At 37.4% G+C, this 12,749-nt stretch overlaps 1 protein-coding gene across 1 annotated transcript in view; it reads right to left on the bottom strand.

Annotated features, from left to right (window-relative positions):
• THADA (THADA armadillo repeat containing) overlaps nt 1-12,749 on the bottom strand; it is a 313,149-nt gene that overhangs the window by 164,827 nt on the left and 135,573 nt on the right. The window contains 2 exon segments of the mRNA XM_079109756.1: nt 2,678-2,809; nt 4,186-4,275. Of these exon segments, the coding sequence (XP_078965882.1) occupies nt 2,678-2,809; nt 4,186-4,275 (222 nt within the window).

The following is a 12,749-nucleotide window of genomic DNA, read 5'->3' as shown; positions in this document are numbered from 1 at the left end:
TCAGCAGTTACTCCAAGCCAAAATGGCCCAATCTTTATCAGAACCACAGATGCTGCTTTGTAATAACAGGCTTCACAATCAATCTTTTACATTCTTCATTCCTATAGCAGATTGATGCTACTCAGAACCGGGTTTTCTAATTCTAATCTAGGCTCCTTCCATTTACCACAGTAGATGGTCAAGGAAGAAGAGGCAGACTTCCTCTGTATCTATCTGGCCATGGACCAACCACCCCACAGATGTGTGTCTGATTACATATGGCTTGTCAGCTAACCTTTAGTACTGGCAAAGCAAAAGAAGGAGCAATTCCACCAAAGGATACACCCTGAAAATGGCCTGTATTCAGATGCTGCAACTGTGGCTATAGAGTCTTCATCTCTCTTAGTTGCATAAATTTTAAGCCTCACAGGCACATTCAATGTGGCTTAAGTGCATGGCAACTCAAAAGGGAGCCAGTTATTTTGGTGTAATAGAGAACATATAATACTCCTGACAAAGCCCTGCACTCTTGGGTTCAAATTTCAACCCTGCAACTGGCTCACTCTCTGAACCTCAATTTCCTTGATGGGAAAATAGGGGTGCCAGTTCCTTCTCTCGAAGTCATGGTGAACAAAATGCCCGGTGTCTGGCAAAAAAACAGGGGTCAACAAAGGTTGGACTACTTTCTATTGATCTCTCTGCTCAGAACACTTCATTGCTTATTTTCTATACTTCTGGGTCAAAATCTACTTCTTACAAACCCCTGAAAGAGCCTAAGCAAGTATAATTGAGTATGACCCTCCTTTTGTCTATTTTATTAAATGTCTCCATGTGTATGGCTCTGATGATGTTTAAGATTCCAAATGTAATCTTGCTATTCAAAGTGTGGTCCTCAGACCAGCAGCACTGATTACCTGGAAGTTTGTTTGAAAGGAAGATTTTCAGGCCCACCCCAGACTCTACTGAATCCAAATTTACGAGATTCCCAAGTGGTATGTTTATATCTTAAAATCTGAAAAACACTGTTCTATTACACACACACAGACCCTCCATGAATCCTAGCCTAGTGCCTGACTGAGGAACAATGCAGAGCTTCTGCTCTGGTGGTGCACTATAAATCTGCATTCAGGCAGAAAGCAACTATTGAATATAGCAATTTCATCAGGACAATATGATTGAAAACTTCTTAGTGTCTTTGGAGTTGTAAAAAACAACACACTAAGTACAGTAGCTTCAAAGCAGTGTTGAAATCTTCTGTATTAATGCAATTTTGTTATATATATTAGCTGCTTTGAAGATACTAAGTAATATGTGCATTCTGATTATATGTAAACAAATAAATTTGGGAAGATATTTTCAATGCGGTAATTTCTGGCTTGCAACTCATCACAGACTGATAAGTTAAAAAATTTTTCTACAAAGGGAGTGTTTTCCACACAGACTGATGACAAGTTCTATGCCATCTTTCTGTTTCTAATGTATACTGTGATTCTCTTCAAAGGCCTTTTCCCCCTTATATCAACTCTCTAAAACTGTATCTTGGGTTTTTTTAAACTCAGATATTCATTAAAGAACACTTTAAAGGTCCTTGAAAGTAAAACTGACCACCCAAATTCCTAAAATGAATCACCAAATGCTGGATGAGGGAGACTGGTAACTTTGTGTATCAGGAAACAAAAACTAGTCTGAGTGAGTCATCTTTGTGATCAAAGATAACACAGCCACAGCCGGGGCTTGTTGTGAACAAATGGCCATGGCAATCACACGCCAGAATCTTGTGTTTAATGGTTCTCACATTAAAATGTGTAAGTCAGCTCTGTGAAATGAGGAAATGGAACCCAGAGTACCACATAAATAAAAAACACTTGAGTTTGGTATTCTTATCCTTCTGCTCCAAGTCCATTTCAATTTTCAGTAGATACAATAAAATGAAGTTGTTGTTTTGTCAAGAAGCAAGCAGAAAGGTCAAAGTTAACCAGTATGATAGGCTTCCAAAGTGTTTTTCAAGAAAATGTGAATATTTTTTGAAGCCTACTTATTAAGGTGTTTAATCTAAAATGAAAAAGGTGATCAGAAGGTGGCAGATAGCTCCCAACTGTAATAATGCCTGGGGTCACAGCTCCAGAAGTAGGAAAGCCCATTTCTGAATTCTATGCATATTCTATGTTTATGTTTCTTTCTCAGCCCACTCCAAGCTTGAAGGAGATGAGTGGGAACTTGTGCTATATGGCATTGCCATCAACAAGCCACCTCCTGCATGCCCTAGCACATTCCTCCAAGTGAACAGCCAGGTGTCCTGATGTCCTCTTGAACTGCTGAACAGGGGATATATGCCAGGAGCAAGTCTGCACCATGCTGGCTGAGCTCAACACAGAGATAATGCAAACACCCAGGCTATGTTTTTCAAGAAGAGTATCTCATATCAGTATCACACACCCACTAGCAGGAAGGTCTCCAAGGAAAACACTAATTACACAGTAGGTGTACCCATGATAGAAGAGCTTTCCTCTGAAACACTGGAGAGAAGTCAGGGCAGGAGCAATAAGCCTCATGCATATGCAAGATCTCTCCCAAGGTAAAAAATGAATGAATTAATTAAAAACTATTATATAATAATTTCTGAAATAGAAAAGAAGCTAACATACCCCCATAAAATACCCACGACCACCCTCACTATTTCCATGTGGCATGACACTACCTCATAATGAAGGGAACAAAAGGTGCCATGCTGAGAGCAGAAGAAGTGCCATCCATCGGGGAAGGGTAGAGTCTCTCCAACACCAAAAGCAAGAGGAACATGCTTGGATGACGATCTGGTTCTGCCAGATCACTGAAAAAAAGTGATTGTACACAAAAGATTTGAACTTTAAGAACTGAGGCACTATCTTCAAACACGTTCTCATTAAGTAGTTATTTATATGAAGTGAGACTCTTGATCATTAAGTAATTATGTATATGAAGTAAGTTTTGCCTTTTTTCTCTATTCACTTTATATCTTCCTAGTGTTCATCAAAAGGAAAAAAAATAGCAGAGCCTGCTATTCTAAAGTATGAAATGTGAAACTTTTGGTGTCCAAACGTATTTAAGAAAGCATGAACATACTAGGGCCAGAGAAATCTGACTGCACAAACTAATGTGAGGAAATATATCATTGTGAAGAAAAACTCATTGATATAATTTTATTTTCTCATTAAAGACCACTCACATATGTTCACATCAAGTGAACACACTGCTGAGGGAACACAATGGCATGTGTTCTAATGTTCATACTAAAAAATCCCACTACCCCGGCTACAGGATGTGGTTGAAAGGGCAATGATGAACTTTTCTATCTGCCCTGATGAGACTGGAAGCTCTTCTAATAACTTAGTGTTTCCGAAGTCACTGGCCATTTTACTTTTGCTCAGATGGACCACTACCATTTCTGAGCACAGCTGACAAGATTAGTCAGCCAACTGCTACAGTTTCACAGTGGTAGGCTGCAATATGCCAGTGGTCAGAAATGACAAGTACCCATTCAGTGAACTCAGGATATAAATCAACGGATTTTTAAAAATAAAAGGAAGAAAATAATTCTTAACAAAAGAAATCATCATGTGCTTCTAAGAAGCTAGTTTCTATGTCACACTGAAAGAGGATTGAATTTAACAAAATTTAACATAGAACAGGATTTTTAAAATATCAAATCAGGGGCTGTGGTTGTGGCTCAGTGGTAGAGCACTTGGCTAGCACGCATGATGCACTGGGTTCAATCCTCAGGGCCATATAAAAAATAAATAAATAAAATAAAAGTATTGTGTTCATCCATAACTAAAAATATTCTTTTAAAATATCAAATCAAATATAAAAATAGGATTTTACACAACTTTTTAGGTACAAATCTACAGAGAGCCAGGAAACATGATATAATTATAAAAAGCACCATTTTTAAAAAAATGTCATCTGTAAGGAAGAAGTTGAATAAAAACTGTTGCCTAGGCTGGGGTTGTAGCTCAGTGGTAGAGCACTTGCCTAGCATGTGTGAGGCCCTGGGTTCGATTCTTGGCACCACATGAAAATAAAATAAAGGTTCACTGACAATTAAAAAAAAAGAAAAAAAAGAAAAGAAAAAAGTATATATATAAACTGTTGCCTAGAAGAAAAATCTTGATTAATAAAGTACTTCACCACCTAACTTCGCTTTGCCTCATCCTATCTTCTTCTTACCTGTCCACTGTACTGGCTACAGATTCCAGCTGTTTGAGAAGGAAGGGGTAGAGTTCTGGGAAACGAGAGAAAAATTCTCTGCCTGTCATTCTGTGGAGAGAGAAAAAAATAAATTAGTATCGTCTATTTCCCCTGATTTGATACCACCCCCCCCACACATACACTTTAAAGAAAGATAACTACGGTCATTTGTTTGGATATTTAATGCAAGTTAAAAACAAAACCTATAGCATCTTAAATTTAACAGAAATGAAACATAATTTCAACTTTGGAAGTGATCTGGATTTATGGACTTCTACCTCCAAATTTAAGATTACATATATTTATGAATATTTGATATTAATTCTGTCAGGAAAAAATATTTAACATGAAAATGCCAAGTTTGTGCAATTGATGTGAACTATGCACACAGTCAATACTTGATTGAGACTTACTCAGCTTTGGTGATAAGGGTAGGTCTAGAACAAGGTTTCCCAATCTTAGCATCAAGCTTTTTTGGACCAAATAACTCTTTGTTTTGGTGGGCAGTTGTGGAGGCACTATCCTGTGCACTGTGGGCTATTTAGCAGCTTCTGTGGTCTCTACCAAATAGATGCCAATAGCATGATACTCCTCCCTCCAATCATGACAATCAAAATATTTCCAGACATTGCCAAATGTCCCAGTGAGACAAAACAGTCTCTGACTGAATGGCAGTTATTAAGAATATAAGTAACACTCAATGTTGGTGAGGACGTGGGGAAAAAGGTACACTCATACATAGCTGGTGGGACTGCAAATTGGTGCAACCACTCTGGAAAGCTGTATGGAAATTCCTCAGAATATTTGGAATGAAACCATCATTTGACCCAGTTATCCCGTTCCCCAGCACATACCCAAAGGACTTTAAAATCCACATACTATAGTGACACAACCGCATCAATGTTTATAGCAGTTCATTCACAATAGCCAAGCTATGGAACCAACCGAAGTGCCCGTCAACAGATGAATGGATAAATAAAATGTGGTATATATACACAACAGAATATTACTCAGTTATAAAGAAGAATGAAATTATGGCATTTGCTGGTAAATGGATGGAACTGGAGACTATCATGCTAAGTGAAATAAGCTAATTCCTCAAAACCAAAGGTCAAATGTTCTCTGATATGCGGATGCTGATTTATAATACATGGTGGGGCGGGAGAGGGGAGGTTCGCCAGACAGGATAGGGCAGACTGGCAGAAAGGAGGGGGGATGGAAATGGGAAAGACAGTAGAATGAACCAGACATAACTTTCCTACGTTCACATATGAATACTCAGCCAGTGTAACTCCACATCATGTACAACCACAAGAATGAGAAGTTATACTCCATGTATGTATAATATGTCAAAGTACACTCTACTGTCATGTGTATCTAAAAACAACAAATGGTCTCTGACTGAGAATCACTGCTCTGGAGAAGGGTTACCAGGGGTATAGTCTTGGCATATGAGGATCTGGAGCTATACCTAAAAGGATTGCCTTTTCTTTGTTATAAAAACTACTCTTGAACTTTGCCAAGGTTCTAAAAATAATCCCACAGACTGTACAAGTTACCAAAAAGCTCAAGCTGAAAATAACATTTAGGAAAATAGTCTGTCTCTGTAACTATTAAACTACTCTGAAGAAAAGCATAAACAGTCCTAAACTGCTACTTTTATCAACTCTATATGTATGCTCCTATTAAAGAAGACACAGCATAACAGTTATTAAAATTGAAGTATATTTTATAACACAGCAAAATTCTCAGCTCTTAAGCACATCGTTCAATCCAAACATGTAACATTCAAATACTCCCCACCCCATTGAGACTCAGAAACCTTCCCATAGGGTTCCCTCGTGCCCTTTCCCAGTCAACTCCTACCCCACAAAGCAACAATTGATTTGATTTCTATTATCACAGTTTGGTTTTGTCTACTCAAGAATTTCATAAAAAGGTAATAATACATTACATAATTGTTTTGTGTCTGATTTTTTTCACTCAATATAAAGTTTTTGAGATTCATCCATGTTCTTCAATGTATCAATAGTGTGATTCTTTTTCTGATGAGTACTATCTCACTGCACGAACATACAAATTTGTTTATTCATTCTCCTGTTGACAGACATGGGCACTTCCTTTTTTGACTATTGTGAATACAACAATTATCATGAACATTCTTGTACAAGTTTTTTAGTGGACATATATTTTCATTTCTCTTGGATTAATATCTGGGACTAAAACTGCAATATGTTTAACATTTTAAGAAACTGACAGTTTCCAAAATAGCTGTACCATTTTGCCCTTCCAACAAGAATTCTGGGGGCTCCACATCCTTTCCAATATTTGCTCTTATCTTTTTCCATTTCAGCCATCCTGTGAAGTACCTTGTGGCATCTTTCTGTCATCTTGATTTGCTTCTCTCTGATGACTGATGACATTGAGCACTTTTCATGTGCTGTGGTCATTGGCATGGCTTTTGTGAAGTCTCTATTCCAGATTTTTGCCCATTTTAAAAATAGGCTGCTTCTTTCTTTTGTTTTATATATCATAAATATGCATTGCATATACTTTCTCCTAGTTTGTAGCTTGTCAACTTATTTTCTTCCTAATGTCTTTTGATAAGAAATTTTCCCTTCTTTCCCCCTTTTATGTCTCATGCTTTCTATGGCCTCTCTAAGAAATCTCTGCCTACTTCAAAGTAAAACATGTTCTGTTTTCTCTAGAAGCTTTATGGTTTTAATTTTTATGTTGAGGTCTATGATCCATCTAAAATTAACTTTTGTGTGTGGGTGACAGAGAGGTCAAGTTTCCTTTTTTTTCCCCTGCACTGGTATATCATGTTTTAACAAGGAAATGTTTCTCAAATACGAGAGATGTGCTATGCTCACAGCTTAAAAGATTTAATAGTATAAAGATGAAATTCTCCCTAATTTATTATAAATACAATGCAACTCCAATAAATGGTAATGGGGGGAGTGTGTGTGTGTACGGGTATGTAAGTGATCCGATAAAATTAATATAGACATACCAAGGGTAAGAGTTAAGAGGAGCAAAGATCATCTTAAAGAACAAGGTTAGAGGACTCACCAATCAGATAGCTAGAAATATTAGAAAAATTTAGTAATTACAACAGTGTGGGACAACTAAGCCAATAAAAAAGGATCAAGAGCACAAGGACACACACACACACACACACACACACACACACAAAAAAAAAACACCTGGATTTGTGGAAAAGTTGATACTGCAGATTATAGAAGAGAACGGTCTGGTAACAGAATATCCATATAGACAAAATTAAGATTGGATCCTGCCATCTCACTACATTTAAAATTAAATTCTATTGAATTGAAGACTCAAAAATAGCCATAAAGTAAAATAAGAAATAATAAAGTTTTTTCCCTATTTTGGAAATTTGTGGCTCTGTTCTGATTATTCCTGCCCTGTTTCTTTTTTTCTACTAGGCACATCCTGAGACAGCCTAGTTGGTACATCCTCTACATACTCTAGCCAAAGGGTACCCAGAAGACTTCATTCTGTTCAGCCATCTGAATTTTCTTATAGCATGGAGTTCTATGTATAAGACAATAACCATTTTTTTGAGTACACTGCTTATTCTTTCTTTGATCCTTTGGTGGCCCATGTGGGATAAAGTGGAGTTTTATAAAAATTCCTTGCCCTTCTTGTACCTGATCCTTCTGAACAAAAGGTCTCGCTGCAGTAGAGAATAATGGGGTGAGGCTACTGAAGCGGGGCAGTTGCTTGTGTGGTGGTGGTAGAAGGAGAACAACTTTGACACCTGGGAAGAGAACATCCTTGACCCTAGAAGATGCAACAAAAGGAAGAATGCCAATGTTCTCTGTGATTTGAAACTGCCGCTATAGTAGGAAAAAAAAAAAAAAATCAGTTTCCCAAAGAAGGAAAAACAGAAAACAGACATCTTGGAAGAAATTTTTTAAAAAGAAGCATCCCTCTTGCTTCAGGGTGGTAGAGTGTCAGCAGAATGTGTGGGACCTCTCTAAAGTCAACTATGTCAAGGCAGAATGTTGGCAAATTGCTCAGTAATATATATCCCTTCATGCCATATGGAACTTCAGTCCAAATTCTTGCTGGATTTAGAGTAGCAGCTACAGAAGAAGAACTGCAATGAGAAGAAAGTGTGGGGTTTTCATGAGTGTAACTCAGAATACAAAATAGAAACTCTGTAGTTGGCACTTACACCTATACTATGCAGTCAGAAATAATATATATTTAATAATTAGAAAAAAAGAAATTGGCCCTACACCCTTCTCCTAGGAAAATGCTCTGTTGTGGCTCTCCCAAACTGTTGTGACTACACTAAATTTAACTGCTGAGTCTGTCAACCTCCATCAGATCACAATTTGATTTCCTTTCCCCTTAACCTCATGAGAAATCTATCAAAAATTTTATGTAATGGCCCCGCCTCCAGGGGCTGACCCTTCCATGCAAAACACCTGTGAAGAACTCCAGATGTCTCCCCCACAATTTTTTTTTATAGGGGGCGGGATACCGGGGATTGAACTCAGGGGCACTCAACCATTGAGCCACATTCCCAGCCCTATTTTGTATTTTATTTAGAGACACAGTCTCACTGAGTTGCTTAGTTGCTTTGAACTCATGATCCTCCTGCCTCAGCCTCCCGAGCCACTGAGATTACAGACAAGTGCCACCATGCCTGGCTGTCTTCCCCTTTTTTGTGGCCATCACTCAAGCTCAGCCTGAGGCAACTGAAGGCCTCTCAGCTGGCAAAACAGGTTAGACCTACCACCAACAAGAAGTATCTCCAATTTCAAAGACTAGAATCAATTATTTGGACTCAACTATGAACTCTAAAGTTTACCAGCTGGTTGTTAGGTAATGCTAGAAGCAGTGACCACATATGCTCCTAAAGAGTACCAAAAAGTACAAGTGCCATCTTTTACATCATCATATGTGCCTGGGATTGTTTTTCTTTTGTGAAAGCAGGCATTAACTTGCCTCCCTCCCCAAAGTATGGTGACTTGCATCTTAGGGGTAAATTCTCCATGAGTTTCTCACATGTTTAAGGGAATGCCATGAGTTGATCATGTAGCCCTCCAGTGACTGTGAAGATCACTCAAAATGAGGCCATGCTTTGTTATTCACACAGCTTCCTAAAGATATGTGACTCAATTTTTACACATGCTACGATGAGTGTCCTTCAATTAGAAAACATGGTACAATGTTTGTCAGCTGACTACAACTGAAGTAGTCACTGATAGTACCTCACTGATAGTCACTCAGATTTGCTTCAAATCATAGGACAGGGTTCTTATGGATGAAAAACTGTCCTTAACTTCCAATTTACCGATTAAGACAAACCCTGTACAATCCCTAATACATTTTGAGCAATCTGGATTAATGCCTTGGGCTTAGTGGAAAGGTCAATACAGAAAATTCAAGAGAAAATCAGACTCTGTTGGCTTATTAAATTTGTGCAACTGATTGGATCTGAGATACTGCGGGGGCATGGTTGATGTTATGCTGAAAGCTACACTCATCCTGCTGCTTGGAGCTCTGCTAACAGTAACCTAAGTGTTGTATGAGACAAAATGAATGGACTGAGTCCCAACTTGTCAGTCAAATTAATCAAAAGAGCTGACAGCATGATGTTCTTATAGGAAAATTCTGCAGAAATCAAGATAGTATAGAAATGAGGTACACGGGCTGGGGAGAAAGCTCAGTTGGTAAAGTGCTTGCCTTACAAGCACAGGGCCCTGGGCTCGATCCCCAGCACCGCAAAGAAAAAAGAAAAGAAAAGAAACGAGGTATGAATATAGTTGAGAGAAATCCTCCATGAATTTCTCACATCTTGCAAAGTAAGGCACTGAGTGTTTATGTTCCGGACTCTATTCAAGGATATTTATGTAATGAACAGCCTTGGGACACAGACTATCTCCATTTGGAGCAAAGGACAGACATGTATACTACCCATTATAAGAGATTCTGGTTCCTTAACTCTGAGATCCACTCCTATGATGCAACCCACAGCACATACAAGTATCTTCCATCCCTCTTCATACTTCCTGTGGTCACTGGATTCAGGACACTAGCACAAAATTGCTGATAATTTGGTTACTAGAGACTGCTAGGTCAGCAACTTAATAGTATGAAAGTTAATGAAGAAAATTAGTAATAAAAGATAAATATTTTCCTACATTTCCTAAAGAACTTGTATACTAACAAAGTAATTGATGAAAAGCAGTTCTTTATAAAAGAATTTCAGCCAGGTACAGTAGACTATGCCTATAATCCCAGCAACTGAGATAAGACAAGCAAATAAAAGGCCAGCCTGGGCAACTTAGTGAGACTCTCTCAAAATAAAAAAAGAAAAAGATTTGGGCAGGTATCTCAGTGATAGAGTGCCCAGTACTGGCAGAGGGGGTGAAGGTGGAGGATCCAGCTAATAAATGTAGAAAGAAAATACAACTATAAAATCATTTTATAACCCCTAATTAAAAAAATAATGAGTCCAGGCAGAGATTATTGATGGACTCTAAGGCTATTAAGTGAAAGGCTGATGAGGAATTTTGTAATGGAAAGATCAAGATGACACAATCTGCAATAAATTCACTGATCAATCTTAGCATTACTAAAAACTGCTATACACGTTTAAAGCCTTCATGCATTAGGAAGCACACACACTACCTATAAAATAGTTTGGCCTAAAGAAATCACAGTCTGAGGGGCTGGAGTTGTGGCTCAGTGGTAGAGAGCTTGCCTAGCACATGTGAGGCACTGGGTTTGGTCCTCAGTACCACATAAAAATAAATAAAGGCATTGGGTCCATATACTATTGAAAAAAAAAAAAAAAGAAATCACAATATGAATATTATCAAGTTTATAATTTTAAGTACCATTTTTACCAGAAATATGGAAGAACAGAAGAACAAGTTACATAACAACATAAGAAAACACTCAGTGATATCTAGAATTTGGGAAACTCCATAGGGAAATTGAAGAGATTCAGTTATAAATAAATGGCAGGAGAGGAGAATAAGATGTTATGAAATGAAAGACACAAGAATAAGAAACTTATGAGTTAAAAATGACTAAATGTGCCAGGTACAGTGGCTCACATCTATAATCCCAGTTATTCCTGAGGCCGAGAGAGAAGAATCACTAGGTTCAAGGTTATCCTCAGCAATTCAGTAAGACCAAAATAAAAACTTAAAAAGGGCTCAGGATATAGTTCAGTGATAGAGTGACGCTGGATTCAATTCCTGGTACTGGGAAGAAAAAAAAAAAGAGACTGAAAAGCAATGTATGGAAGTTGTTGGTTCCTGATCCTAATAAATCAACTGTAAAAAGATATTTGTAGAACAAAGGGAATATTAGAGAATTATTAAGTGTGATCATAGCATGGTGGTATTTCTTTTTAAACTTCTTTATCGCTCATTAGTACATAATGAGCAGATTTATAGGAATAAAATGAAACGTTATCTGCAATCTTCTTTATGGGAAGAAATGGGGGAAAGAAGAGTGGCAAATGTTGCTAACTGCTGAAGCCAAATGATGAGTATACAGGGGTCAATTATAGTACTTTCTTCATTTTTAGATATGTTAAAAATTCTCATAAAACTTCTTAATTAAAAAAAGACAAGTCACTATTGAGGAGATAATTTGTAATAAATGTATCTAAGATTACATAATAAATATCCAAAATTGACCCAAGAACTTTAGGGAATCAATAAGCAAAAGATGAACAATTCAATATAAAGTTGGACAAACCTAACAAAATCACAACTCACAGGAGGATCTCTGAGTGCATTTGCCCAACAGAAACTCTGCATATACCACCAAAAAGGTCAGTGAACATGTCCCCTTGAGGAATCAACTATTAATCTCTAAGGGAATAACGCCATTTCTTAGTTGCCTGGTATCTTTTGGTTGAGTAGAAAAATAAGCAATTGCACATATGCAGACCATATGGTTCTAGCACTATGACTGAGAAATTGCCCTGACGGATAACTAGCTTTGCTGACCACAATACTGCCAAGAAAAGGGGCTGCAGAACCACTAATGAAGATTGAAGTCATTGTTTTAGTTGAATTAAAGCTAATTGTCCCAAATAGAAAATTAGCTCATTCAGATACCATATCAAATATTTACCAACTAATCTATCTTGGAAGATTTATAAAGAAGACATATTACTCAAAGCTAAACATTTGGTGAATATTTTAATTGTTTTAGGAGCTAAGTAGGATTTTGACCACATTTTTTCAAAAACATACAGTTGTACCTCAGTATTCATTATGGGTGGTTTGATTTCAGGACTTCCACAGATCCCAAATGTATACATGTTCAACTCCCTTGTACAAAATGGCATAGTATTTGCATATAACCAATGCACACCTTTCTGTATTCTTTAATTCATTTTGGGATAACTAATAATGCCTTATACAATATAAATGCTATAGTTATACTGTATTGTTTAGGGACTAATTACAGGAATAAAAAGTCTGAACATGTTCAGCACAGATGCATTTTTTTCACAAATATTTTCATTCCATGCTTTG

The sequence above is a fragment of the Sciurus vulgaris genome (genome assembly GCF_902686455.1).
Source record: "Sciurus vulgaris genome assembly, chromosome: 14".
Classification (NCBI taxonomy): Eukaryota; Metazoa; Chordata; class Mammalia; order Rodentia; family Sciuridae; genus Sciurus; species Sciurus vulgaris.
The sequence above is the reverse complement of the archived record's forward strand: the minus strand, read 5'-3'. Positions and strand labels throughout refer to the sequence as shown.